The 25,158-nt window shown below is 36.1% G+C and overlaps 3 protein-coding genes across 5 annotated transcripts in view; 1 reads left to right on the top strand and 2 right to left on the bottom strand.

Annotated features, from left to right (window-relative positions):
• Positions 1-224: 224 nt before the first annotated feature.
• On the bottom strand, positions 225-3,558 carry LOC149940933 (uncharacterized). The gene is made up of 12 exons (XM_090177082.1): positions 3,267-3,558; positions 3,098-3,172; positions 2,876-3,041; positions 2,782-2,812; positions 2,667-2,718; positions 2,237-2,600; positions 2,069-2,157; positions 1,951-2,007; positions 1,582-1,897; positions 1,416-1,517; positions 919-1,164; positions 225-379 (listed from the first exon to the last, which is right to left on the bottom strand). The coding sequence occupies exons 1-12, from the start codon at positions 3,378-3,380 to the stop codon at positions 327-329; spliced, it is 1,665 nt and encodes a 554-aa protein (XP_090033208.1). The 5' UTR covers positions 3,381-3,558; the 3' UTR covers positions 225-326.
• Positions 3,559-15,811: 12,253 nt separating this feature from the next.
• Positions 15,812-23,687, top strand: EDTP (Egg-derived tyrosine phosphatase). Its single transcript, XM_090177577.1, has 16 exons — positions 15,812-16,080; positions 17,492-17,548; positions 17,635-17,738; positions 17,800-17,911; positions 18,093-18,168; positions 18,298-18,364; positions 18,434-18,550; positions 18,626-18,699; positions 18,766-18,914; positions 18,996-19,222; positions 19,324-19,425; positions 19,494-19,552; positions 19,614-19,815; positions 19,885-20,328; positions 20,479-20,592; positions 21,352-23,687. The coding sequence occupies exons 1-16, from the start codon at positions 15,994-15,996 to the stop codon at positions 21,593-21,595; spliced, it is 2,235 nt and encodes a 744-aa protein (XP_090033703.1). The 5' UTR covers positions 15,812-15,993; the 3' UTR covers positions 21,596-23,687.
• A 278-nt stretch (positions 23,688-23,965) lies between these two features.
• LOC149940930 (glycine receptor subunit alpha-2-like) overlaps positions 23,966-25,158 on the bottom strand; it is a 64,099-nt gene continuing 62,906 nt past the window's right edge. For all 3 annotated transcript variants that reach the window (XM_090177982.1, XM_090177984.1, XM_090177983.1), the window contains 2 exons: positions 24,775-25,124; positions 23,966-24,678 (listed from right to left, as the gene is read on the bottom strand). In XM_090177982.1, the coding sequence (XP_090034108.1) occupies positions 24,508-24,678; positions 24,775-25,124 (521 nt within the window). In that variant the 3' untranslated portion in view covers positions 23,966-24,507. The remainder of the gene's footprint in view (positions 24,679-24,774; positions 25,125-25,158) is intronic.

Raw genomic sequence — 25,158 nt, 5'->3', positions numbered from 1 at the left:
CAATTATGTGGTTTGTGTAATTTACGACTCAGTATCCAATGTTATCAGAAATAAAGATAATTGATAGCAACGTGATAAGGTACATGCAAGCAAACCAGTGGTTTTTACATTCACAGTTTCCTTCCCATTTTACTTCAAACAAGTGCAATTTAAATAAATTTAGTACAATTGAGCATTTTATATATCTGGCTTAAATTTGTGCAGTTTCAAAAAAAAAACATTAGTTTGTAAATACAAAAAAATTTTATTTCTAAATTTAAGAAATAAAATCCGTTTCTTCAAATAAAATGCTCTTAAACATGAAGTTAATAAATGTGTAAAGTTTTTTAGGCCATTCCTTTGTCATGCTCAGTTTTGTGACATTTGACCCAATCATCAGCTATATTAAAATACCCTGATTTATTAATATTTGAACTAAATTTTAGCAGGGTGACCACACTTATAATAAATCTTTTGAATAAAATTACATAAGTTGTCACTTCACACAGACCAAAGCCATATGATTTTCCACCCTATTAGAAATCGTCGCTCAATGAGCAAATCCATAAACCAAATTCGCTATATAACTATTTGAAACCTATATTTTTCCTTAATTTGAACCTATGAATCAACTACAAAATTCCTATATTTCTTGATAATGTTATTGGATCTTCTCTGCTCATTAAAATAAAACCATGGTAATAGAAACGTTAATTTTAATAAGAAAAAACGCAGTACTTGGGCAGAATATGCCTATGAGTCCTAATTTTGTAACCACCTCAAAGGCATATTCTGCTGAAGTACTGCATTTTTCTTATTAAAATCCACAGTCCTGTTAGCATTGTTTTTCTTTATTCATAATTCGATGACTGTTGGTGGCTTCTTGTTAAAATTATTTTCTGTGGTCACCCTGTTTCAGCTTAATATAACTATACGTACCCTGACATTCTCGGCTACAGTAATATCGAATTTTAGAAACGTTTTCCTTAAAGCACAAGGCACATTTTTTCAGTTTGACACCCTCATCCTTCACTTTGTGGCAATTAGAGCAGGAACGGAAACTAACTCCTTGCAAATTCGTTGATTCTTTCATGGATTTCGTTTCTGCAGATGTGGGAATAGGTTGAATTTGCACTTTGTTGGAATTTACTTTAGATTTGGAAGTTTTTTTGGACTCTGCAATTTCTAAAAACATAATAATTTTACCATGAAATTATGTATAAACTTGGAATGTCTAAGGAAAAAGAATGTTGAAGATACGCATTACGTCTTACATTCATTGAAGACCACCCATTTGCAGTTTTAAACATTCTAAGTGTATACAAATATAATTTCCTGGTTTTACTAATACCAAGGAAAGCCAGTAGTGACGAGGCCCAAAAGGTCTACTGTTGAAATTTCTGACCAAAATCTTGTCTCGCTTAAAATGTTATTACCTTTTGTGGGAGAAATCTTAGATTTAGCCCTAGTTTTTTCTGAAGACTTTAATATAGCTCCCGTTTCCAGCATCAAATTAAGGTGATTCGTATCCAAACTTCCTAAAATAGATGAATAAGCTAAGAGAAATAGCTAAAGCAAAGCAACCATTCCTTGTTAATGTACCTTTTTCTTTAACAGACTGTTCAATTTTGTCAATATTATCTTTAATGAGCTTCAATTTATCTTCGGTAAAGCCTTTTTCTTTACACTTTTGGATCACTTGATTAGCTACGAATAACTCGGAGCTAACAAATCCACCAACAGCCCCTTCACATTCACTAATGGAATCAGACTTATCGCGAAATTCAGAGAGCTTAGCTGGTTGAGCACATTTGGACTTCTTTCTCCCTTTCTTTTTTCGACTGGTTGTTTTTGGATGAGTTAACGTCTCTTCCAACATTTCCTCTCTACGGAATCTATCCTCAGCTAATTTAAATAACTATACGATATTTTAATATAATGCGATTGAACTTTATGTGATAGTGTTTTTACAATAGTTTTCTTTGCTTCTTCAGTGCAAACAGGACATGAGATATCAATTGAATCTTCCTAATGATGTAAAAGTGTTAAGTTTTTTTTTATAAAATTTTAAGCTAGTATTTTTATTTACAATATCAGGGTCCAATACTTCCAAATAATCAAAGTTTTTAAAGTCCTCTTTTTTATGGTTACATTTATATTGTTTTTCATTAAAAACATCTTTAATTAAGAATAAAAATTAGCATAAAATTTTGGACATTCTAAAGTAACGCAATTAAATTCTAAAAATAATACTTACATTTTTTAAAGGGAACTTGATCTTCGCACTTTTTAACTTCACAATCGCAATCAAAATCCAATAAACCATATTTTTTTTCATCAAATGGAGTGCGAGGTTTTTCGGGTCTATTCTGATAATTCAAAACCCGAATATTGGCTTCTACATCTAATTCCTTCTCTAAAGTATTACCGTAATAACAAGCTATATATATTTCAAATTTACTAGGTATAAATTTAGATTTAGTCCATTCAGGTGGATGAAACCATTTAAAGGATTTAGTATTATTAGGATTTTTCTTTTCTTTCATCCAACGTTCTAATAAAGCGTGTAAGTTTGAAGTAAAACATATAAAAACAGGCGCTATCAATCCATCCATTATTTGCTAAAAGTAGTTAAAAAATATTTCATTAATAGCAGTTCTCTTAAGGGAAAATTAACAATTTTGTACTCTCTGAATTGTAGAAATTGTAGTACACCCGAAAAAACGTGTAAATGGACTTCTGTTGTGAAAAACAATTTAAGTTAAGTTAAGTTATTTTCTATATGAAGTAAACATAACTCACTTAGTTTCTGCTTGCTGAAAAGGATTATTACCTAATAAGTATAAAAATTATGAAATTGAAGAGTATGTTAATGAAAGAGAAGATGTTTATATACCATGTAATGTAGGGTATTGCATGTAGTATATAACCACAATCATCATATCCCATACTGAAGATTTTACTTTTTTGGATTTAGTACATTCTATAAACTCTCGATGTAATGTAATAAAAGCTTCATCGCTGATATGAGAAACTTTATGTTTACATAATGGCATGGAAGACTAGAGAAATTCAAATTTGTAATACTTCATGATGTGCGATTTGTTCATTTCTATACCTTTAAATCTGAAAAATGATGTTTATACATGACGTCTCTAAATGATATTATATACCGTAACCAGAAAGCTTTTCCCTAGTTAATTAGGGATAAAATTGGTTTAGGGTAGGCAACTTGGTACTTGGTAGTGGAATATGAATAAAGTACGTCTTAAGTAATAATATAACACCTGTTCTTCATAGAGTGTTAAAAATGCATCCAAGTGCCGTTTGAGAAACAATATTTTCCCCATATCAACTTTTGTGACTACCAAGTCATTTGGGTCCAAGTGAAGTAAAGTCATTTTCAAAAAGTACGGTAACCTGTAAAGAACACTGACTTATTTCTTCTAAGAATTCTTTAAATAAGATTAACTCATGTCCTTCAAAACACTTTTGATATATGACGTGGTAAAAGTTTTTGACATAAAGTTTGAACTGTGAACTTTCACTTTGAATCATGAATCACAGATAATGTCACGTGGCGGGTACTTGAATTTATTATGTAATTGTGTTTGTGTTGGCTTAGTTGCAAAACTTTACGCGCATTTTAACCTCTCCGAGGGGACTATGTCCCTTAGGAGGGGTTTTACAATCATCGTGTCTGTGTGTGTGTGTCTATATTCTGCGAACGCGTTACCGGGGGCAAAGTCCAATACGCGTTACCGGTGAAAAGTCGTGAAATCGTGTTTAAAGGTTGGCAAAACCACCGTCTGACGGTGAGCGTTAACGGGTAAAGTTGGGGTTGCGTAGGGTGCGGTTTGGTTGTTTTTTTCGTTAACGCTCACCGTCGCGTCGGTTGCGGCTCAGTTGTAATGGGAATTTGTTGAAATGTTTATGTGTATGTAGGAATGTTGAGTTTGTTTGTTATGGCGGTTGTAAGTGTTGAATTTGCATTATGCGTCTTTGCTCTTCAACTTCTTCTTATTGACTTTTGGGACGGACCGAGTGCTGAGGGTTACGATAAACGTCTCAACGTCCAAATGGCAGGGTTTCCACCAATTGTTTACGGTATTCGTCTTAGTATCAATTTGCGATCGCATCAGGCGGGATTTGAACCCGAGACCTCCTGTTTAACAGGCGGACGTTCTACCACAGAACCACCGACACTTATTACGCTTTATCGAAAATTAGACCTTCAGCTTTACCGGAAGCGTTTATTACAAATTAACAGAGTATTAAATTTCGGTTGTTATTAAATAGAACGAAATTTCGTGATCCATTTAAATTATTGCATCGAAGTAATTCTACTGTAGCGTATTCTCTGTTGATTAATAACGAAAGCGCCGCCCAGGTTTCGTACCCGAGCCCTTCTGCACAACAGGCGAATGTTCTACCACAGAACCACCGATAGATGTTACACTTTTATGAAAATAATAAACTCAGCTTAGCGGAAAAGTATATTAATGGTTTTTAAAGTCTACATTTTTTACGTATGCAATTTTAAAGGTCAAATCTTGTTTTAGCGCAGTCAGCCGAGATAAGAGGGTTAAAGGGTAGACCCTGTGGGTGGTCCACTTTGTTAGTTTTTTGTTATTTATTTACGGGTTTTATTAACGACCTATATATAGTTGTGTTAATGCAAAGGCGATAATTTAACGTTTATTGCTTTGAGAGCTGTCAGTTAGTCTAGTGGCTCTCTGTGCTTTGTTGATGGTAAGGTTTTTGCTTCTTGTAAATACATTTGGTGTGGATATTTGGATATATACGATTTCTAACGCAGTCAATGATTTCCTGGGTGTGCGAGTCATTATATGATATTGGAAATTGGATGGTATTGGTCTTTTTCATGCGGTATGTGTCACAACGTCAACTGGAAGTCTACGAGTGTTGAAATAAAATGAGCGTTAAAGATGCGGCCAGTATTTCGTAAGTGAGAAAAATACAAATACCATCTGTAGATATTTCTTTCATTAAAATTTACTTCGTATTATATTCAACTGATAAACTTGTACTGTAAAAAGGGTTAAATTCAATTGTGCATTGTTTTAGTACGTCTAACTCACTGTTGTAACTACTTAATTTATAATATTTTGAATAAATTAAAATCGGTTGTTTCATCTCATTTATTTTAATTATAATTAAAATTTTATACCGGGAGGGATAGAACCGGGATTACGTTTTTAGTAAATAACTCTGAATTGCGGAGATATATCTTTAAGGATCATCTCGAGAAATTAATACCACTAGGGACAATTCTTCCGAGGAGAGGTATATTTTGGCAAGCTTGCCACCTTGTTTTTTCTGATATTTAGAGAAGAACAGCTAGGCAGCGTTGCCAGGTCCCAAAACTGAAATTATAATATCGACGCCCAAAAATTATCGAATTTTCTAGAAAATTATACTACATAAGTACGGCTAACTTTGATTACTCACTACAGTGTGGTAGTACTTGATTATAGTTGGCTGTGACTCAAATATTTTTTATCTCTTATGTGTTTTTTAATTATTTTTTACTATTAATTTGTACTTACTAAGTAGGTGTATTACTTATTATCATTTACTTATGCCACTGATTGTGCTCCCACTTTACTGTCGGTGATGCCGCTCCGATTCAAAGGAGTGTACGTTTGTCCGATCAACAAATAAACCTTTAACCTTTAACCTTTTATTTATTGTTCACCCATAGTTACTTCCAAGTTCCTACAACACGCTTGATTAGTCGGCCTTATTTGAAGTGAAGAGAAGCACATTGTGAAAAACTAAATGAAAAGAGACTTAAAACGGTTTTAAAATTCACAATTTATTTATTTAAAAAAAAATCCTACGTTTCGGAGGAACAGAACTATTCCTTGTAAAAATCGCATAAATATCGGAAATATAGTAAATTATCGCAAAACGCGTACTATATGCAATAAGTCAGTTTTAAATTTCTTCATATGTTCTTCTACCCCATAAAAAATCATTTTTAGTTTAATTAGTGATGGTTGGTTTTTACACCAAAGGTATTGAACTTACATCCTTTGGCATCTTGTATTATATTAATTAAACAGATATATTATTGGTTATGTCCCGCAGAAGCCAAGGGTTTTAGGCAAATCGGCACAACAATTCGAAGGATTACTTCAGCTACACACCACCATAAGTGGCATAATTACCCTAAGTGTGCCTTTACCATAGAAATTCATCAATGAGAGCTTGTTCTACACGGACCAAACAAACGTAGGACTCGCGAATTCCGATCTAGTACCCTATGTCATCTTTGTAATGTTCCCGCCAATTTCGTCCCCGAATGAAGTGACGTAAATTTCGTCACTGGAAAAAGTGACGTCATTTACGTCATTTCCGTTAAACAAGGTATCATTGTAAAATTTATCTTACTGACACACTTAGGGTAATTATGCCACTTATGACACCACTAAACGGAGCGTAAAATTTCAAAAGCTATATGGGAGAGCGGGCAAATTGGGACCCTTTAGGAGGTTACAGAAGCACTTACTTATCGTAACTCATGAAAATGACGTAAACGATCACCTTTACCTTATTTTCATGAGCTGCTGAAACGTGATCGCCAACCTGTACTGCGATCACCCTTGGATTAACAATAGTAGTGCCTACTATTGTTAATCCAAGGTTCAACGAGAAACCACTCCGCAGCGCTCGGTTCGTTGCGAACCTGCTTTTTATTTTGGTTTCTTCGGTGCGTACCGGGCCCGGAACCAAGGCTGGACATAAGGATATTTTTTTTAGTAGGACAGCCAACATTTTGCTTTACCCGTCACAATTAAAATAGGAGTTTATTATCACTTGAGTTACATGACTTTGGTCGATCACAATGTTTTCACGACTTAAGAGTCTTTGACTAGTTTAAAATATTTTCTTTGATAATATCATCAAATGACGCATTAATTTGAGACAGATTTTCTCAATCAGAACTACTACGAGGTGGAGTGGACTTTCCATTGAAATCTTATAACATAGAATAATTCCGTATAAATACAAAATGGGCCAATTACATTTTCGGAGGTTTCGTCTTTATCAGCCAATCACGATTCAAAGAGTGACTACGGCAACGCCTCGTTGCCATCTAGTTTCAGTTACTGAAAATAATAATTTGATTTTAGATTACGTCACCTTAAGAACCCGCATTTGATTGGCCCACGTCAATCGAGTCACGGGCCCCTGCACGCGCTCACGTGAGCGCGTGCAGGGGGCCGTGATCGAGTTTAATGTAGTTTTTAAACATGGTAGACTGTTTCTTTACTCGTAAAGATTTTTCTCTTATATGAAAACGTTTTGGATAACTATTGCGTTGTTTGTTGTTATGACTCCTCGATGTTTCATTTCTACGTGTAGAAAACGATTTGCGGTGGACGGTAATGTGTCGTTGTACAGGTAAAAGTTTGGGTTTCCTTAAGCAATTTGAAATGTTAACAAACGGCGGGCTTTCAAATTGATGATTTGGTAAAAATTACTTCAGGAAATTCAGTGAGCCTAGTGGAACCATAGAAATAGAAATTAGACTAGAAGCATGATTGGATTGGGTGGGGACGTACCAGCTAGAAGGCTGCCATCAGAGTGGAATCGCGATAGTCGCGCCATCTCATAGAAACAATTTAAACTAAATAAGTAAATATGGTCACGTGGAATAACATAAAACAGATCGTAAGCAACGTAATAAAAACTTTTTTTTATTTATCTGACATTATATTAAGTTATTTAAACAACTTTAGGAAAATCATAAAAATCTCAAGAATCTATTATATCTACCGTGTCACCCTTAAATTCACACGTTAACTTTGCACAATCATTGTAAGTCTGAAATACCACAAATCATCACAGTTAATAACTAAATTTTAATTATTTTAGTGTGGTTTAGAATATGCCCACATGAGATTCCAAAATCTTGGTTTCACCTAGGAGCAAGAAACACAACACCCCACACAAGGAGAACGCAACCCGTCAAAAGTCGTGGATCTTCTTGTGTACGTTTTTCATTGGCTAGACGCATTAGCGCCTGCTGCCGTCGGAAGTGGAAAATTCGGAAATTGTCTCCCCCCCCCCCCGCCCGTAAAACGTTCAGAGTAAAGGCTCGTGACGCTCGTCCAATGAAATTCGTACACAACCCTTCGTTAGCGTGTTTAAAGGCTAGCGGCGTTCTCCTTGTGTTTGTTGCTCCTAGCTTTCAGTGTCTTTTAAACTCATAAGTATGCCTCTGTATAACATTTCCATTGAAAAAAATTCAATGAGACCTTGTTTCACGCGGAACATACATTAAGCGGACCCAAAATGCAAAAATGCTTAAAATCCTTGCGCTATTGAAAAGGTTACCATGGAAATGAAATCATGTGATCGCGAGGCACGAACTAAACTTGACATGGGCAAAGCCAGAAACGCGCGAGGAATTTTCACTAACTTCCATTTCCCATCAGAAAAGTTGATGACACGAATTTCGTCACGGAGTTGTAAGTGACGTAATTTACGTCATATCCCGTGAACAAGGTTTCATTGACGAAAATGCTTTTATGGCATACTTATGAGTGATTATGTTACATATGGTATTAGTCAAGTCAAATTGAGTGGTTTCCGGTAGTTCACTTTTTCCGTAAGTTTTCTGAAATAACCTCGGATAAATAAGGAAACTAAATTACAATTACCAAAATCAATAAATTGGCATACTCTAGAAGATGTAAATATGCTTTGTTCTGGAATAGATATTTTTGGGAGCTCTTTCAAATTCTTGTTTTAATAAAGAATTATTCATATTTCAGTTAGTTTTTTATTTCAGAATGTATAGGGTAATTTTTACTTACTTGCTTTCAAATGGTGCCTTCCATTTTGTTAGTAAATTTCATACACTGTCTACACACAAAGTCATATCAGAGATCCTGGCAGAGATGCGAAACTCCGCCGAAAACCTGACAAAAAAATGCAAGCATCAGCGGCGCCCTTCGGCCGGAAGGAAGCGCCCGTTTCAATCCGAGAGACGCAAAAATTGTAAACAACGGTAACAATCCTAGGATCTCTGCGATTACTCCCCACGTACAGGCGTCGCTGCGATCGGTAAAAATTTTAAAAAACTGGTTTGCTTAGGCAAGGATGGCTTAGGGTATAGGGAGTTTCGCATCTCTATAACTGCCAGGATCTCTGGTCATATGAAGTAGGCTTAATTGAAGATGGAGTCCAATTTTCGCGATTTACCGCTAAAACCCATTTCCTAGTAATTCAGCATTTCTCAGAGGAAATCTTAGTGTAAAAAAAATCTCTTATTCCGAGATTATTATAAAATATTTTCTATAATATTACATACTTATGAAATGATATTTTATTTCTTTCCCAGATCTCTCTTTACAATGTGAAAAAGGGCAGTCTGTAACCATTTTTGCGGATATGCTTTTAGACGCAAAAGTTTAAACACGAAAAGACCGCCGCTGCGCACGACGTGATGCGCAGTGGATCGCCTTTTTTTTATCCCTCTTCGAAATTCGCGTCGTAGCCATGGTGACGCTAGCTGAAAACTATTCGTGAGTTCTGAACCGTTCAACCAGTCCCCATGTGCACTATTCGGAAAAAAAATTCTAGAACTACCCAAATGCAAACTATTCGCAGACAAGAACCTCTTGTTGAACCGTTCGGAACCGTTCTAAATTGTACCTGCTCAAGAGCAAGTACTGGCCGGAACTCAAGGTTGAAATCTCTAAAATTCGTCTGCACATCGGGCTGCGTACGTCAAATCGTACGAATCACAACTATTCGTCCAAACGTTCTGAACTATCCAGAACTTTTGCGTGACGTCACAGCTTAGTCCTAAGCCGTTCTCTTAACGGTTCAGAACTCACGAATAGTTTTCAGCTAATGTTTAATGCGTTTGTCAGATGGCGCGTACATCGCGATTCCACCCTAATGTCAGCCTTCTAGCTCGCCTGTTTCCCTTGGGATTGGCGGAAAGGGCAGTGCTTCTAGTCTAATTTCTATTTCTATGAGTGGAACAACAACTCAGGACTATAATTACTGCAATATCCGTTTTTTTAAAAACACTTTATTTAACATTGTAAATATCGGTCTTCGTTGAGTACTATCTCTTATGTTGTTTAACAGTGGAATGTTGAATTTAAGCAGAGTGCGAGATATTTATCTGGGCTATAAGCTTCTAGACAAAAAGCATATTATTAAATAGAAGGTAAAGTTTGGAAAAATAAGACAATTATCAGTATGACTGTTGCTGTTTAATTCAATGACTGTCGTCAATTCGTCATAATTGTCATTCGTTAGTGTAATGTATTTTTTCTGGGATATAATTACTCTTTCATAAGGTTTTTGTTTATCTAAGTTTCTACAAACATAATAATAAATATAATATTAATTACTTTAAATGTGAAATAACCTTTAAATACAAAGGTTAATACTAAGGACCTTCAGTCACTGCTTCTCCCAAAACTGCCCTTGACATTGCCTGCTATTTTAAAAGTTAGGCCTATGTCAGGCCTAGGCTTAAATATTTTCAAAGCGAACCAAAACGAAATCTTATTTATCTTCCTCACAATGGCATTTAAATATTCCTTATAATAAGTAAATATGAAAACAAAAATAAAAGTTCAAAAAATCTTAACACTATTATTAAATAAAAATCCAAAAACGTTGAAGTGGTTCATGTGAACAATTCCAGCAAAAACCTATGGGAATTCTGCGAGCTTGGATCGGATGGAACCTGTAAAAATCCTCTGAGCTTCTACTATTTTTAACCGCCATGCTATGGCGCTAGCGGCTTGCCGTAGTCAATTAATGGCCGCTGATTGGCTGAAGCTTAAGCAAAGACTATATAATCATTAGTCGTTGCTACAAAATGACTTGGCGTCAGGTTCTCCCGTAGACGGGAGCAATCTAGGTAGGAGTATAAGATTTCTATGGGACTTTCTGGACTCTACAAGCATGTTGCTATCGCTACGCCCCCTTTGGTTCGCCATTGAAACCTAGACGGGTTGTGGCTAAAGCAGACGCTATTAGTTTTTCCTCATCGCTATTCGTAGATTTTACCTTATAAATAATGATACTTCCAGTTTAATATAATATTTGCATCGTTTGCTTACATTTTGATAAGTTTATTTAAGAAAAAAACGTTCTTATGACTTTTTAATTCGTCGGTAGGTACAGACGCTAGATCACAGACGCTACTTCGGAGAAGATTGTGCCGTTACGCCACCTAGGCTCGTTTTGGTCGCAAGTCCGTGGTCTAATGGACGCTTCAATAAAAGATACTCGGTTTCTACTTCCCTTTCCAAATTCATCTGGGAAGGAGCTATTTCCGGTCGGTCGGTTAAACGGTTAGAATGGCTAGCCAAAAAGTCATATTTAAGCCAAATGGAGACGCGTTTTTGCCCTCATGATAATTTTGCGTCAGATAAGAAACGCGTCGGCTCACGTGTATAAGGAACGTACTAATGTTAATTTTTGATAATATATTTTAAGGTAAATTATATAATGTTACTAAAACTAAGTATAAGAAGATAATATTATTATTATTATCATCCTCTTATGGTATAAATAATTAAAATTATATGTAATATTTTTATAATACCGGGGAATTTTAAAGCTTCTCGTGGAGGCAGAGTTAATTCTTTTCGTATAAAATTATATTTTGGAAAAAGATGAAAACTGATTCCTTTAGAACTAAACATTACTTTTGCAGTACGGTATGCAACAAGTGTTTCCTTTTAACCAGGTAACTTTTTTGGCATGTTAAGGCTTAGCAAAAAACCGATGTTACGTTCGAGAAAGTTTCCGGCTTTCTAATATTTCAACAAGCACTATATAAATAATAACTTATGAGTCCTGGCTGTCGGAAATATTACTTCTTGGCAATTTCTGGGAAGATGTTTTATTTAAGCGCCTATTTCTCAAAAAATACGTTAGATGTTGTTTTAGCCCCACCTGAAATTAATTCTGATGTACGGTTTCTGCCTCCACTTGGTAGGATCATGAATGTATTAATTTCAACCATGAATATCGCACTATATCATAATTATTATTACCCTTTCTACCATATGGGGCTATGATGGGCGGTGCTTTTCTGCGTTTTACGTAATCACTTGAGCCAATCAGGAGACAGGCGTTTGTCGTTGACTCGATCCACAAAATGTTTCCGGGATTGGGCGATTTAACCTGTACTTTTACAAAATTACTTGATAATCATAAGTAAAGAAATGTATTATCAATATTCTTACCTATTTTCGTTCACTCAAAAACATGTGTATTAAAATTTTAGAAACTAAATATCGCTTATGCCATGGCACAGAGGGCTATATAGTCAAGTTTCAAACATAGATACATGAAATAGCATAGATACTTCACGCTGCACACGGGCCCGTGGGAAGAACATGGAAGAGACAGCTAGCAAAAGACCCAAATTTTCTGGATGCACTACGTAATAGTGTCATCTACGGGTGACAAAAATTAGTATTTGGAAAAAAGAACGTGGTAGCTTAGGCACTGGAGACTCCACCCACCGCCCAACTCGGGGTCCAGAGGCTGCCCTCGATCTGACTTTCGTGAGCTCCGCATTGGCTCTTTCCCTCCCCTGGACTGTCTTAAACCGCGGAACCCAGCACAAACTCCACGTTCTACGGCAAGTGGTATGCATTGGCACTGTTATGTTAGTTATTGAATGAATAATGACATAATTAAATAAATAACTTTAGAGACAATTAAAGTGATGTTTATTCTGTGACTATTTTTCCGTCTCTGGTCTATCTCATCCCGTCTCTCTCTGCCTCTACCCCACCTGGTGGTTGTTATTATAAACCCAGAGATACATCACATGACAGGCACTATCCAGCGGTGGACTGGAAACGTTTTAGAATCCTTTTGGACGACACACTGGGGGACACTCCGTTATCAGTATACTCTGCGGAATATCTTCTCCGCCAGACGGCCCCGGCTACGATTCCTATCCAAACGGCGGGGAATGCTCGGCTCCTCGTCAGCCACCATGGTGGGATGAAAGCGGTTCTAACAAGGCCAAGGAAGTCCATCAGGCCCGTCACAGGGCCCAGCGGTCGGGCCTCCTGTTGGACCAGGTTGCCTATGAAGCGTGCTAGTTTGAGGGCCTATTGCGACAGGCTACATACACACACGCCCATTCCTCCTGTTTGGAACCAGGTAAGGTGGTTCAAAATGGGATCTGCCCCAGGAAGCTCCTCATGCTCCATAATGGTGCTGAAATACTCACGGACCGGAAAAAGGTTGTCGGGTGTTTGGTATCCTCAGCTGGCGCTGACATTCACTATCCACCGTCGCTTGGACCTGGTCAGGTGTATGTCCCTGAACCAATACTCGCCCGACCTACCACCAGGTACAATGCCCCTTTCTCGGAAGAATATATGGGGTCATCTCCGGGTTACACAATACGGCTCAAGACGTGGACAACATTTCCAACCTTATTATCAAAAATACTACTCCAGCGTTCCGCACAGCACTTCTGAGTTTCTACAACAGCCTATGGGAGGCAGGCATCACGCCGTCGAGGTGGAAGCCAGCCATCCTCCATCCGGGAAAGTTCCCCACTTCTGCTAATTCATACAGAGACATTTATCTCCTCCGAAACTTGGAAAAACTAGTACTGGGCCGTCGGGTCTGGTTCCTGGAGAAAAGTCATGTTCTCCCCCAAGACCAATTGGGTTTCCGGAAGGGATAATGCTTTCCGGCTGACTACGGCGGCTCAGTGGGCCCTAGCAGCCAACCAACATTGTCTAGTGGTGTTCCTGGACCTAAAAGACGCTTTCAGGAGTGTTCATAAGCTCCAACGTTGCGGCCTCAAGGGCAACCTTCTCAGCTGGGTGGAAAGCTTCTTGACAGATCGTACCTGCCAAGTACGAGTCAACGGCGAGTTATCGACACCTTTTACGATTAAGCGAGGCGTCCCTCAGGGCAGCTTGGTAAGTCCCCTCCTCTTCAGCATCTTGCTGGATGGGATTCCCATGCTATGCCCCAGGGTGGTCGACCAAGTTGAAGACGCGGATGATATCACCACCTGGATATGTGGTCGGGACTTTGGGTGTCTATATACGACCATGCAGGTCGCCCTGGACAACGTTTCGTCCTATGGCGCAAGATGGGGCCTAACTTTCCAGCTGCTGAAATGCAAATACATGGTTCCATCCAAGGTCAAACAGATTCCGGACGCTCTTCAACTTCAGCTAGGAAGCAATATCCTGTCGAGGGTGACGTCATACAGATATCTAGGGGTCAGGATAGACGACAATCTCTCATGGGCGGCCCACATCGACTTCTCTGAAGCGTATCAATCTTTTGAGGGCGGTTTCTACGACTGGCTGGGGGGCAGACAGAGCAGTCCTTAGACTGCTTTACACCCATTTAATTCGATCCAGGATGGATTATTCCAGCTCTCTCTATGCGTCGGCCATCTCCACTCTGCTTGCTAAGCTCGACGAGGTTCAAAATGCGGCTCTCAGGGCCATCCTTGGGGTCCCCTCTCAACGGCCTTTAGTCTCATGGAGGTGGAAGCAGCGCTTCCTCCATTGCACTTCAAACGCGATTTGTTGGACCTCCTCAACCTCGCTCCGTGCGACGTGGCGGACACTCCCGCTTACTACACCTCCTTTTTGAGGGAAGGATTGTCTCCTCTCGAGACTTTGGAACATTGCTTCCTGGTAGGACGTTTACCGTTCCTCCTCAGGGCTTGGCGTTTGGCACAGGCCCATATTCTAAGCTGGCTCTTCAATACCTCCCACCGCCATTTGTCTTTCAAGGTTTCGCCGTCCTGGGAACCGCCAACCCGAGACGATTCTCTCGACTTGGCTCACTACCGCTAAGGAGGACAACAGTTCAGATATGCTGCGACCTTTTTTCCTCACGACTCTAGAACCTCACGAAAAGGACGCTACAGTAATCTATACCGAAGGCTCGTTGGCTGAGGACTCGGGTGAGGCGTCTGTGGCTTTCGTGATCCCTGCTATTAATGTCGGCTCGACGTGTCTTGTGGATTCCGGCTATCCCATAAATAGGATCGAACTCTTCGCTATTCAAATGGCTTTGTCTTACGCGTCTGTCAACCTCCAAGGCGCTTTGGTTATTTGCTCGGATTCGGAAAGCGCTCTGACGCAGCTCCACTCTCGTTCTATGGACCCGGTGATCACCACCTTTCACGACCTTTATGACGAATACCAGTGGCCCATAAATCTCTTGTAGTGTCCAGCTCATGTTGGAGTTCCCGGCTTATACGCCCACCAAAGGTGGACTTCCTCCTTCCTTCCATCCTGGATTTCATATCTCAGAGAGTGCGGGTTGACGGCTTATTTAATGACTCTCTTCCGGATGTTAGTGGGGTTCCCCAGGGCAGCGTGCTGATGCCTCTTTTGGTCTACATTAACGATATTCCCACCGGCGTAAGCTCCAACCTCCGAGAAAAAGACGCGGCAGAGATGGTGTTACTGTCGTACGTCATCCAATGAAAAGCATCGGCTAAAGGTACGGCTCTAATCGGTCCGCACTAAAATATTAGCTCCATAGACCTTGCTAGTCAGGCGCGCCTCCAGACAAACATTTTAGGCGGGGGGGATCACATTGATATTGGTCCAGAGTTAATGATGAAGAAATCGTAGCTTTCTTCTTATACAGCTTCATATATAATTTCAGTGGTTCGGGGGCCCTAGCTCGCCAACTATAATGGAACAAAAAAAGGTCTACTAGAGGTCCCTTTAATACAAGAAAGCAACAAAATTTCTGGCAACGCAGCAAACTGAACACCTGAAATTCTGGCAGCCGTGTATATCAAGGATAATCACAAGTTGGCAAGATGGCGCTCCCCTGCTCTCCATTGCGAAATTTTTCGTGAGTGCTTTAAGAATGGGGCTACAGAAAAGATATGTTCGTCTTCGAGCCGGTTTACATTTAAGCTTCGTTAATTTAATTAAAGTTAATTAACTTAAGTTTAAAATAGTTTTGTTACCGTTGTTTACCGTTATGGAACCAATAAGTGTGGAAGACGTAAGGCACCTTCTGGAACACTTCTCAAAAAGCCCGTTTCGTATTGGGGATACGAATAGTAAGGTAAAAATTCTTTTAAACTTCGCTTTGAAAAGCCGATTCATCGGGCCTTAGCTATGGCCTTTGGAAATGGTGTGATATAAACCTTATTTTGGGGTATCGGTGGGCCTTTGCGATTTTACAGCGTGGTCAAAACCTCGAAACCATAACCCAGTTACCATGAACAGTACAAGAGTTGTTTGTTTGGACGATGGGTATAGGGTTACTACTCGTATAATGATAACCTGAAATGTTGGAAGGCTTGAATTCTGGGTACATTCGGCCTATTTTAAATCACTAAAAATTGCGTTTTCCAAAAATTTTATATTAACACTTATCTTTACTGAATGGCTTCTAGGGATGGCCATTGGTACTTCTTTAAAATATTTGGGTTAAAACTGACTTCATTTCTAATGAAAGGATCCTATTACTTCCCAATTCCACTGTTTGTACTGATATGACATTTCCTCAAACTAGAAATATAAGAAACTGCATCTGTTATGAAGAAATATGCCAATTACATGGTGTAATGTTACCTGTCAGTTTTTTTTTATAAATAAGTGAAATTTCTGCTATATATGACACATTTAAATAATTAATATTAAATTCAATATATTTTTTACGTAAAACAAAACAAATATGCTGGCCTCACTCTTGAACTGTCATGTAATGTGAATAAATTTATTCATTTTTAAGAATCACAGTTACATAAGGCAATTAATAATTTCTATGCTGCTAGTGTGTCATGTAAGTAGAAATTAGCCAAGCAAAGATCGGATCTATTAACACATTAAAACTAGTAAAGAGGGTTCGTTCATTGGATTGCCCTTGTGTCTAAGCCACTAGCATTGACCCTACATACTTTAAATCTTTGAAATTGTTAGACTTTTTAAATTATTATGATACTAAAAAAATTGAGGTGAATAATTTTTTTATTGATTTAATTACTAATTTAGTCTAACATCAGCAGCTTAAACCACTACTCCTTATTTGTTTTTTAGTAGTATGATTTTTTAATAAATAACAACACCATTTTTTTTTGTCTTATCAACCCATTATCCTTCAGAGTAATTGCAACTATACACCGGTGATAGTATTATCAAGCAGTGGCACGATTTCAAAATCCTTAACACGAGATATAAATAAATGTGATAATATGTAACAATTATGAAATATAAGTTTAATTGCAAAATTTTCACAAAATTAACATACTTATTGCAATAATTGATATACAATTTAAATTCCATCAATATGATATATTTTGGTGTATTTTCAAATTTATGAGGGTCTTTTAAACTTTAAGTGGCTCAATAGAGCACAAAATTCCTTATATAATCAAATGGACCAGGATATTTTTGACCTACTTTATATCTTTTTATTGAAAAAGATAATAACATTGAAATATTTGGTTGAAGGCTTTTCTATTATTATATAGGATGAAGAAATTTTAAGGAAGTGTAAAGAGCTATTTGCTAAAGATTACAAATACAGCGTAATATTCTATTTTTTCTTACCATTAATTAAAGTTACTAATATAACCTGATGTTTCCATCATATTTGGTATTTTCATTAAATCAGATTATAAGTAATCAGGCTGGAGAACTTGTCAGTACATATCCGTCTGAATTAGTTATTCCCCAACAGACAATTTGCTCTTGCTACGAAAATGATCCAACTGATAGGTAGAAAGAAAATATCCATTGATTTTAATTTTAAAATTTTAATATGTACTGATGTATTTAGGAGTGCGGATTCTGTTTGCGATTCCACAAAACTTAGAGAATTGATAATAAAAGCTAGAGTAGCTAGGTGTCGAGCAAGATTTCCTATTCCAGTTATATTTTGCGATGGAAAAGTAATTATCAATTTTTATTGAGTTTATAGCCCTACCTGACTGTTAAACTAGATCAATGTTTAAAATTGACATTTGGGATAATCCAACTTGAATTTACAGTCAGATCGGCTTTGACTCAAATTTAATACCATAAAATATTTGTATTTTGGTCATGCTAACAAATATTTACATTTCAATTTAGTATATCTGTCGATCTGCCACCCTTTCTGGAGGTCCTGAAATATATGGTCGTTCTGGCTACGATTTCCTATTTGCAGGTCATTGACTTTTTTATGTATATATAGTTTTCTTACTACTTCTATTTTTGTTACAATCCGTAATACTAATTTACAACTATTGTGTGTCAGCTTAAATAATGACAGCTTGCTTTGGGTATTGTTGTGTAGGCACGACTGATGCAGTGGGGGATGATGATAAAGATGTTAAAGAATTAGAAATCCCCCAGTGTTCAAAGTAAATATGCTCAATAGAGTTTTTTAATCTTACTACGATAGATTTAAAACTATATTTTTTATCCGAAAGTGAATGGCAGTTGTTTTCCAAAGTTCGAATGCAAGATATTAGACTACTGAAAGCTCTTTCTGTTGGGTATATTTGTGATTTAATGGTTGAGAAAAAGAAAGTGAAGTTTGGAATGAAGTAAGCTCTCTGACAGAGTATCAATTCATTTACCACATTGGAAAGCTCTAATTTTGCTTCTTTATTATTCTTTAGCGTGACATCATCCGAAAAGGTTGATAAGGAGAATCGATATGGTGAATTTACAATCCTATCATTGCCTTATCCAGGTTAAAACTTGTTTTTGTAGGGGTGCCTAAGAAATGTTCATTTATTTGTAAAACTTAATGTTTCAGGATGTGAGTTTTTTAAGGATTATCGTGATAATGGCTACAGTGCTGAAGGTTTAGTTTTTGATTGGACTCAAGCTTTTGTCGATGCAAAAATTGGTGTTCCGTCAGACTCTGTCATTGCTCAGTTAGATATTGAATGGGATAGTTACAAGGCTAGTTACTCACTTTTAATTATATTTATTTCTAACAATTATATAGCTTTGCTGATTCAATTTTAACCTTTATTCAAACAGTCGTGGGACCTAGTCAGACTTACCCAAAACTACCTGAAACTCCAGCTAAAATATATATTAGAAGGAACTTCGGGACTTTTGGTCCATTGCATATCAGGATGGGATAGGACTCCGCTTTTTGTGTCCCTGCTCAGGCTATCGTTATGGGCTGATGGAAAAGCTCACGCCTCTCTTTCAGCTCTAGAAATTATATTTTTAACAATTGCCTACGATTGGTACTTATTTGGGTAGGTTATATTAAGTTTTTTATCATGGTTATGGGTTATAAGTTCCTGTTTCTTACATTTAATAAATATATATATATATATATATATTTCTTTATCTTTAGGCATGATCTAACAGACAGACTTTTTAAGGGGGAAGAGATATTCTTCTTCTGCTTCTATTTCCTAAAATATCTAGTTTCAGATGAATTTTCTGCTCATAATTTGTAAAACGTTAATTTATTTAGTTTTATTTTAAAGATTTTGCGTATGAAACAATTTTTCTATATTTTAGGAAAAGTAATAGGAACGCAAGAACAGGGTCAGATTGTCAGCTAGATGGCATTCTTTTAGGTTAGTTCTTGATTTATAAGATTTTGCCTTTTATATATTTAGTCATTTTCTTCTGTCTTAGATGATGATCCTGTAAAGCGAGGCAGTGACACAAGCTTAAACAGTAGTTGCAGTTCCCTTAGTTGTCGCAGTCAAGATAACAATCCTCCGATGGTTTTTTCCACCAATACTGTTTGTGCGGTGCCTATCACTAGTGCCAGCAATGGTTCCTGCAGCGCTGTTGGTGATATGTGGGATGACGTTGGTTTAATAACATCAAATGGGTACGCAACTTTTCCCATTCTTTTTATGATTGAAGCTGATCATACTTTCAAAATTTGCTTTTGAAACAGAAATGTTCCTTCAAATTCCGTTAATTTCTCATGGCCTTCCAACCACTCATTTCACCAACATCTGAACTCTCAAACGCCAAAAATATCACAAAGTGACGGTGTTGAGGCTAATGTAATTACACCCGGAACCCCTCCGACTCTTACAAATAGCAGCAGCAGTGATACGAGCGCTAGAACTTTTAATAACGGGAATGAATCGCCACCCCATGAAACTGCCAAGATATCGTCTCCCGTCCCTGCGCTCTCTCCTCACGCAGTGGCTACAATGGCTTTATCGTCATCATCGTCTTCATCAAACTGCTCGCCTTCATTTCGAAACTTGTCACCAGCCACAAATTTAACCGGTATTGGTGGAATACCTATTGTGTGTAGTACAAGTCCCGTCGCAGTACCAAATAGCCTCAGGCAAAGGTCGGAAAGCTCTTCATCTGTTGGATGTGGGAGGTTAGAATATTTTTCATTTTTATGAGAGGTTCTTATAGTTCAATTTATTGTAAACTAAGATATTAACAAAATTCTTTGGGAGTTTTTTTTGGGAGGTGGAGAGAAGACCCTTATATTTGTATCTTTGATGGTTGATTTTTGCTATTTTAGTTGGCAAATCATATCAGGTACAGGGAGTATTCGGGGCTCCTCTTCAACGAGAAGTTCTTTAAGCTCCCCAACTTTAGAGCTCAATCATAATTCAGGAAACAGTAAAGTTTCGCTGTAAGTTTAATTTTTTAATTATTCATTTATAATTAAAATTTATTGAAGCCAAAGCAGAGTATTTATAATTGGACTACAAGTCTTGGACAAATAAACTAATAAACTTGAATCATAAGCAAAAATCCCATTCATAAATTTACCAGCTCTCGTATTAAGAGAATTGCTAAACCTTTCGGCCCAAATACAAAGCACATATGAAAAATCATTTGATGAGGACCCAAACGGTTTTAAAATTCACAATTTATTTATTTAAAAATGCTACGTTTCGGAGGAACTCTTTAAAAATCCCTGAAGAAGGAGGAAGAGTTCCTCCGAAACGTTGGATTTTTAAATAAATAAATTGTGAATTTTAAAACCGTTTTAAGTCTCTTTTCATTTAGTTTTTCACAATGTGCTTCTCTTCACTTCAATTATTTAGTTGATTCGTAATATGTATTAAACAAAAGCGAAAAATAGATTAAAAGTAAAATAAAGTGTTTTAAAAAACCTAATTTAAACCAAAAAAAAAAACCTGTTTTTAGGGTTTTTATTAAAAAAAACCTGTTTTTTCCCCAACCCTGTGCAATCTGCATCCCTGGGAACAGTAGGTTATTTGTCTAAGCATGAAGTTTGGGCACTTGGCAAATAAGATTTATTTTTATTACATTATTTAATTTTATTTTTGTATTTTTAGTATGTAGTGTTGTAATATAATTATAAAAAATTAATGACCTTTTAATAATAATGTTAAAAAATAAAAATGTTACCTGTACCTTTAAGGTATCACGATTCTGGGGAATATCCGCATGAGAAGCCTCAGTGTTTTTCCTGTTCTAGAACCTATTGCCGTGAAATGCGTCAGGAACGATTGCAAGAAGTGCGGAAGCTTTTTTACAATGCCTACACAACCGCAATTGGTTTCAAGTGTAGAAGTGGCAATAATGAGAATAGGGGTTTTTCGAACTTCCTTGAGAATGTGGCTGAAAAAGTTGGATTTAGAACAGCGCGAAGTACAGCAGTGTGAGCCGTGTTTTTGCATATGAGACTCGAGTACAATTTTAAAGAGAAAATGTGGTGAAATTACAAAATTTTTATTCAACAAAATAGAAATTTACTAAAATAACATTGCAATGCCAAATTATTAAGATATTAGAGAAAGTTATTTTCCTTCCCACCTTGATGAAGAATTTAAGTTTTAACAGCTATAATAAGCTATTTATATGTGATTTTCGTTCTACAGGATAATAAAGCCACTGCCATGTTACCGCCTAGCTATAAAACCTTTTATTTTAATTAAGTTTAAATTTAATTGTTTAGGTCTTTAGGAGCAGTTAGTACAAAGGTATTAATTTTTAAATATAAATAAATTGGCCTAACAAGGTCGTGTAACAGAGTTTTCATTAATTTTGATTATATTTTTGAAGTTCATTGATAATGGACAATTTGAAACTGCTCAGTCTAAATCTATAATTTAAAAAATTAAAAATTCCAATGCAAATCTTTATCTAGAACTTTGATAATGCCTTTTGCTCGATTATTTTGATATAAAAGTTTCATGTAAAATCCTCCCACGTTCAATATTTTTTTCTTTGCTATTTCAAAACTTGCCTTTTAATATAGGAAGGAAAAATAATAAACTATTATTTTTATAAGGGATGTTTCTAATAGTCACTAAGATAATAGAAAAAATCTTGCAAAAAAAATGGTTTCTCTTCAAATTAACCTAGCTTTTCATTGTTAAAGGATAAAAAAAATCTTTAGCAATGGTGAAATTGCATATGGGTTTTTATTAGTCAAATCTGTGATAGGTTCAAAAATAAATTGTCTATTTGCTAAACCTAATAAGAGATAAAAAAAAATTAAATATTTTGGTTTTCAATGACATGTTTTCATCATTTTAACCATAAACTTGAAATGTTCCATATTCCCTGTTTTTATTTATCTTCAAGCTTTAGTGTGTTATAAATCTTGATATTTAATATTTTTCGCTTTTGGTACAACTAAATTTCCCCTTTCCGTTTGCAGTAATACTGGTTTCTAATAATTTTCATGATTAATTTAAAGTAATGTTGCTTATAGAATTAATACCTTCTTTACCTAGAGAAGTTACTATATAATAATTTTTATAAATTTATATAAAAGTAAGTCGAGTTTAGAGCTGACCTAACAGTTGGTTCAAAGTTAAAAAGATGGAGAAATTGGCCTCTTTTGGTTGTCAGGTAACCTTTGCTTGAATAAAAGCCATAATATTTAATTTATAAATAATATCTGTGCTTTCTATACTGTTCCTTAAATCGCAGATTTTTTTTTAATGACTAAAATTAGAAGATTCCGTAAATTTTAATTTTAATATTATTTTGACTTCAATATGGAACTAGCCTTGTTTGTTTCGCAGTCATTAATAGTATAGTTATAATTTAAATTGAAAACCATTTAATTTGTTCAGAAAAACTCTTGGTTCCTAATATGAAAATTTAAAATGTGATTTTTTCCAATTGTGATTAAAGGAAAAAACCCATGAAACAAAAGACAAACAGGAAATTTTAAGTAAAAAGAAATGGTAAATCCTTTGCTTTTTCAATCTTTTGTAAATAGGTAATGTTAAGATTTTTGTTTTAACTTTTTACAAATACATGTATATTTTGCTTCCCCCCAGAAATGTAACTTGAAACTGCAAACTTTAAATTCTGTTTTGGGCATCATTTTAATCTATTCAAAAATAAGGTGGTTCAAAAGAAAATTTAATTTTTTTTTAAAGCATCAAATAATAATGACATCCTTAAAACTGAAAGCTGTATTCAAAACAATTTTTAGGATGGGGTGTAATAAATTTTTTCATTTTTATGAGAGGTTAATATGGGATTTCAGTAAATTTAATAAAATTTTCAGCTCCTTTCACTGGAAATATAATGTTAGAAAAGTCCCATAAGTTTTCATGGTTTTATTTTAAACTTTGGCGTGTCTTGTTTGTAGAAAGTGAGTTATATTTTTAAATGGTTTGAAAATAGTCTTTAGTTTCCCAAACTCTTGCTATTTTTTTTGTCAGAAACGTTTTTAAATTTACTTTGGCCATTGAGCTCTGAAAACTTCCATAATAATGATAAAAAAATGTATATTTTTTCAAAAACAAAAATAAAAATATTAATTGACTAAATTTCACGTTTGTAATTTCTTATAAAAATTTATTATTGGAATAGTATATTACACACAATTTTGAATATATTTAAACATTGAATTTCATAAAATTATGTCATTTATAATAATATGACGATAGTTTTCAATAAGCATCATTATTAATATTTTAATTGTTTTTGTAGATAATGCAGATTCCCGGAAAAATATTTTTTTTACTATAATTCGGCTCATTTCTTTCAATTAAATATAAAACATTTCTGATATATTGGTTAATATGACTAGGGTAATTTTTTTTTAATTGAAACTGCATTCTATTCAAGGGATTTAATTAAACGAAAATAAATAGTTGGGTGAAATGTTTTGCTTCATAGTTTTATAAATTTTGCGAAAGGAGGTAAACTATTATTATATACAACACTTCCTCGTGCAAAAATGTTAAAGACCATTGCATAATATACATGTAAATTTCAAACGAATTTAGAATTATTTGTTTATAATTAAAATATTAATAACATTTTTTAAATATATTTTTTGATGACTACTTTTCAATGTTGGGTAACTTGTTTTCTCCCAATCTTCGGTTCACTTGGCTCACTGCCTAGCTGTTTCGGGTTATTTCACTTTTTTAGCTCTCCTTACTAAACAGTCTAACCTACTATTAAAACCTAAGGCATTAATAGGACTGTGTATGTAGATATTTTTAGGCACTGTGTTCCATTCTCTGTAGCTGCTGATCTATCTTACGTTTTATACTTTGAATCTAAAGATTTTCTTTTTGTTTTATATTTACGCTTTTTTGCTTTAATTGATGCCAACGTAGTAAACCCAGTAAGCTATGTTCAATACTGTGAAAGTCATGGGAAACAAAACCCGCGAGAACTTGTCTATAAGCAGGGCTCTTCTTCGGCGCACTTGGGCGGCGGACGGAACTCCTAGTTTTGGTTGTAGATTGTAGATGCGTGGGTTATTTTCCTGAGTACCGGTAAAAAGAAAAACGAGTGTTTAACGAGGCGGAACTAAGTCCCCCTACGATCCCCATTAGGCTTTCTTACACCTGGGACCACTTACTTTAACTTTCTTGCCCGTGCCTTGGTTGTCAGAGTCCTCGAGAACCACGTTAACAACCGCGTACTCCATGAGAGAACTGAAGACGAAGATTGTGCAAAATGACATAAAAATATCGATGGCTTTAATGTAAGAGACAGGAGGGAGAGAAGATTGACTTCGAGCGTGCTGGGTGGCCAGTGTCAAAAGGCTGGTTACTCCCAGGGTCACTCTCGCGGGTACGGCTTCCGGTTTGATCCAAAAGGAAACCCAAGACATTATGACGATTAGGCAGGTTGGGATATACGTATGGAATAGGTAGTAACCCAAGCGCCGTTTCAGATTGAACGTTACCATCAAGCAGGTGAAGTTACCTGGGATATAAAATTGAGGCAACATCGGTACCAC

This window comes from Leiobunum rupestre, chromosome 6 (genome assembly GCF_980474605.1).
Source record: "Leiobunum rupestre chromosome 6, qqLeiRupe1.1.hap1, whole genome shotgun sequence".
Lineage (NCBI taxonomy): Eukaryota > Metazoa > Arthropoda > Arachnida > Opiliones > Sclerosomatidae > Leiobunum > Leiobunum rupestre.
The sequence above is the reverse complement of the archived record's forward strand: the minus strand, read 5'-3'. Positions and strand labels throughout refer to the sequence as shown.

What these genes read in the sequence shown, in the direction of transcription:
- EDTP (XM_090177577.1), top strand. Translation starts at nt 15,994, where the DNA reads ATGGAACCAATAAGTGTGGAAGACGTAAGGCACCTTCTGGAACACTTC. An exon ending in TTATATTTTGCGATGGAAAA is followed by an intron (nt 17,912 to 18,092) that starts GTAATTATCAAT and finishes ATTTCAATTTAG; the next exon opens with TATATCTGTCGATCTGCCAC. An exon ending in GGTTTAATAACATCAAATGG is followed by an intron (nt 19,816 to 19,884) that starts GTACGCAACTTT and finishes CTTTTGAAACAG; the next exon opens with AAATGTTCCTTCAAATTCCG.
- LOC149940933 (XM_090177082.1), bottom strand. Translation starts at nt 3,380, where the DNA reads ATGACTTTACTTCACTTGGACCCAAATGACTTGGTAGTCACAAAAGTT. An exon ending in AAGAAGCAAAGAAAACTATT is followed by an intron (nt 1,898 to 1,950) that starts GTAAAAACACTA and finishes AATATCGTATAG; the next exon opens with TTATTTAAATTAGCTGAGGA. An exon ending in ACAGTCTGTTAAAGAAAAAG is followed by an intron (nt 1,518 to 1,581) that starts GTACATTAACAA and finishes CATCTATTTTAG; the next exon opens with GAAGTTTGGATACGAATCAC.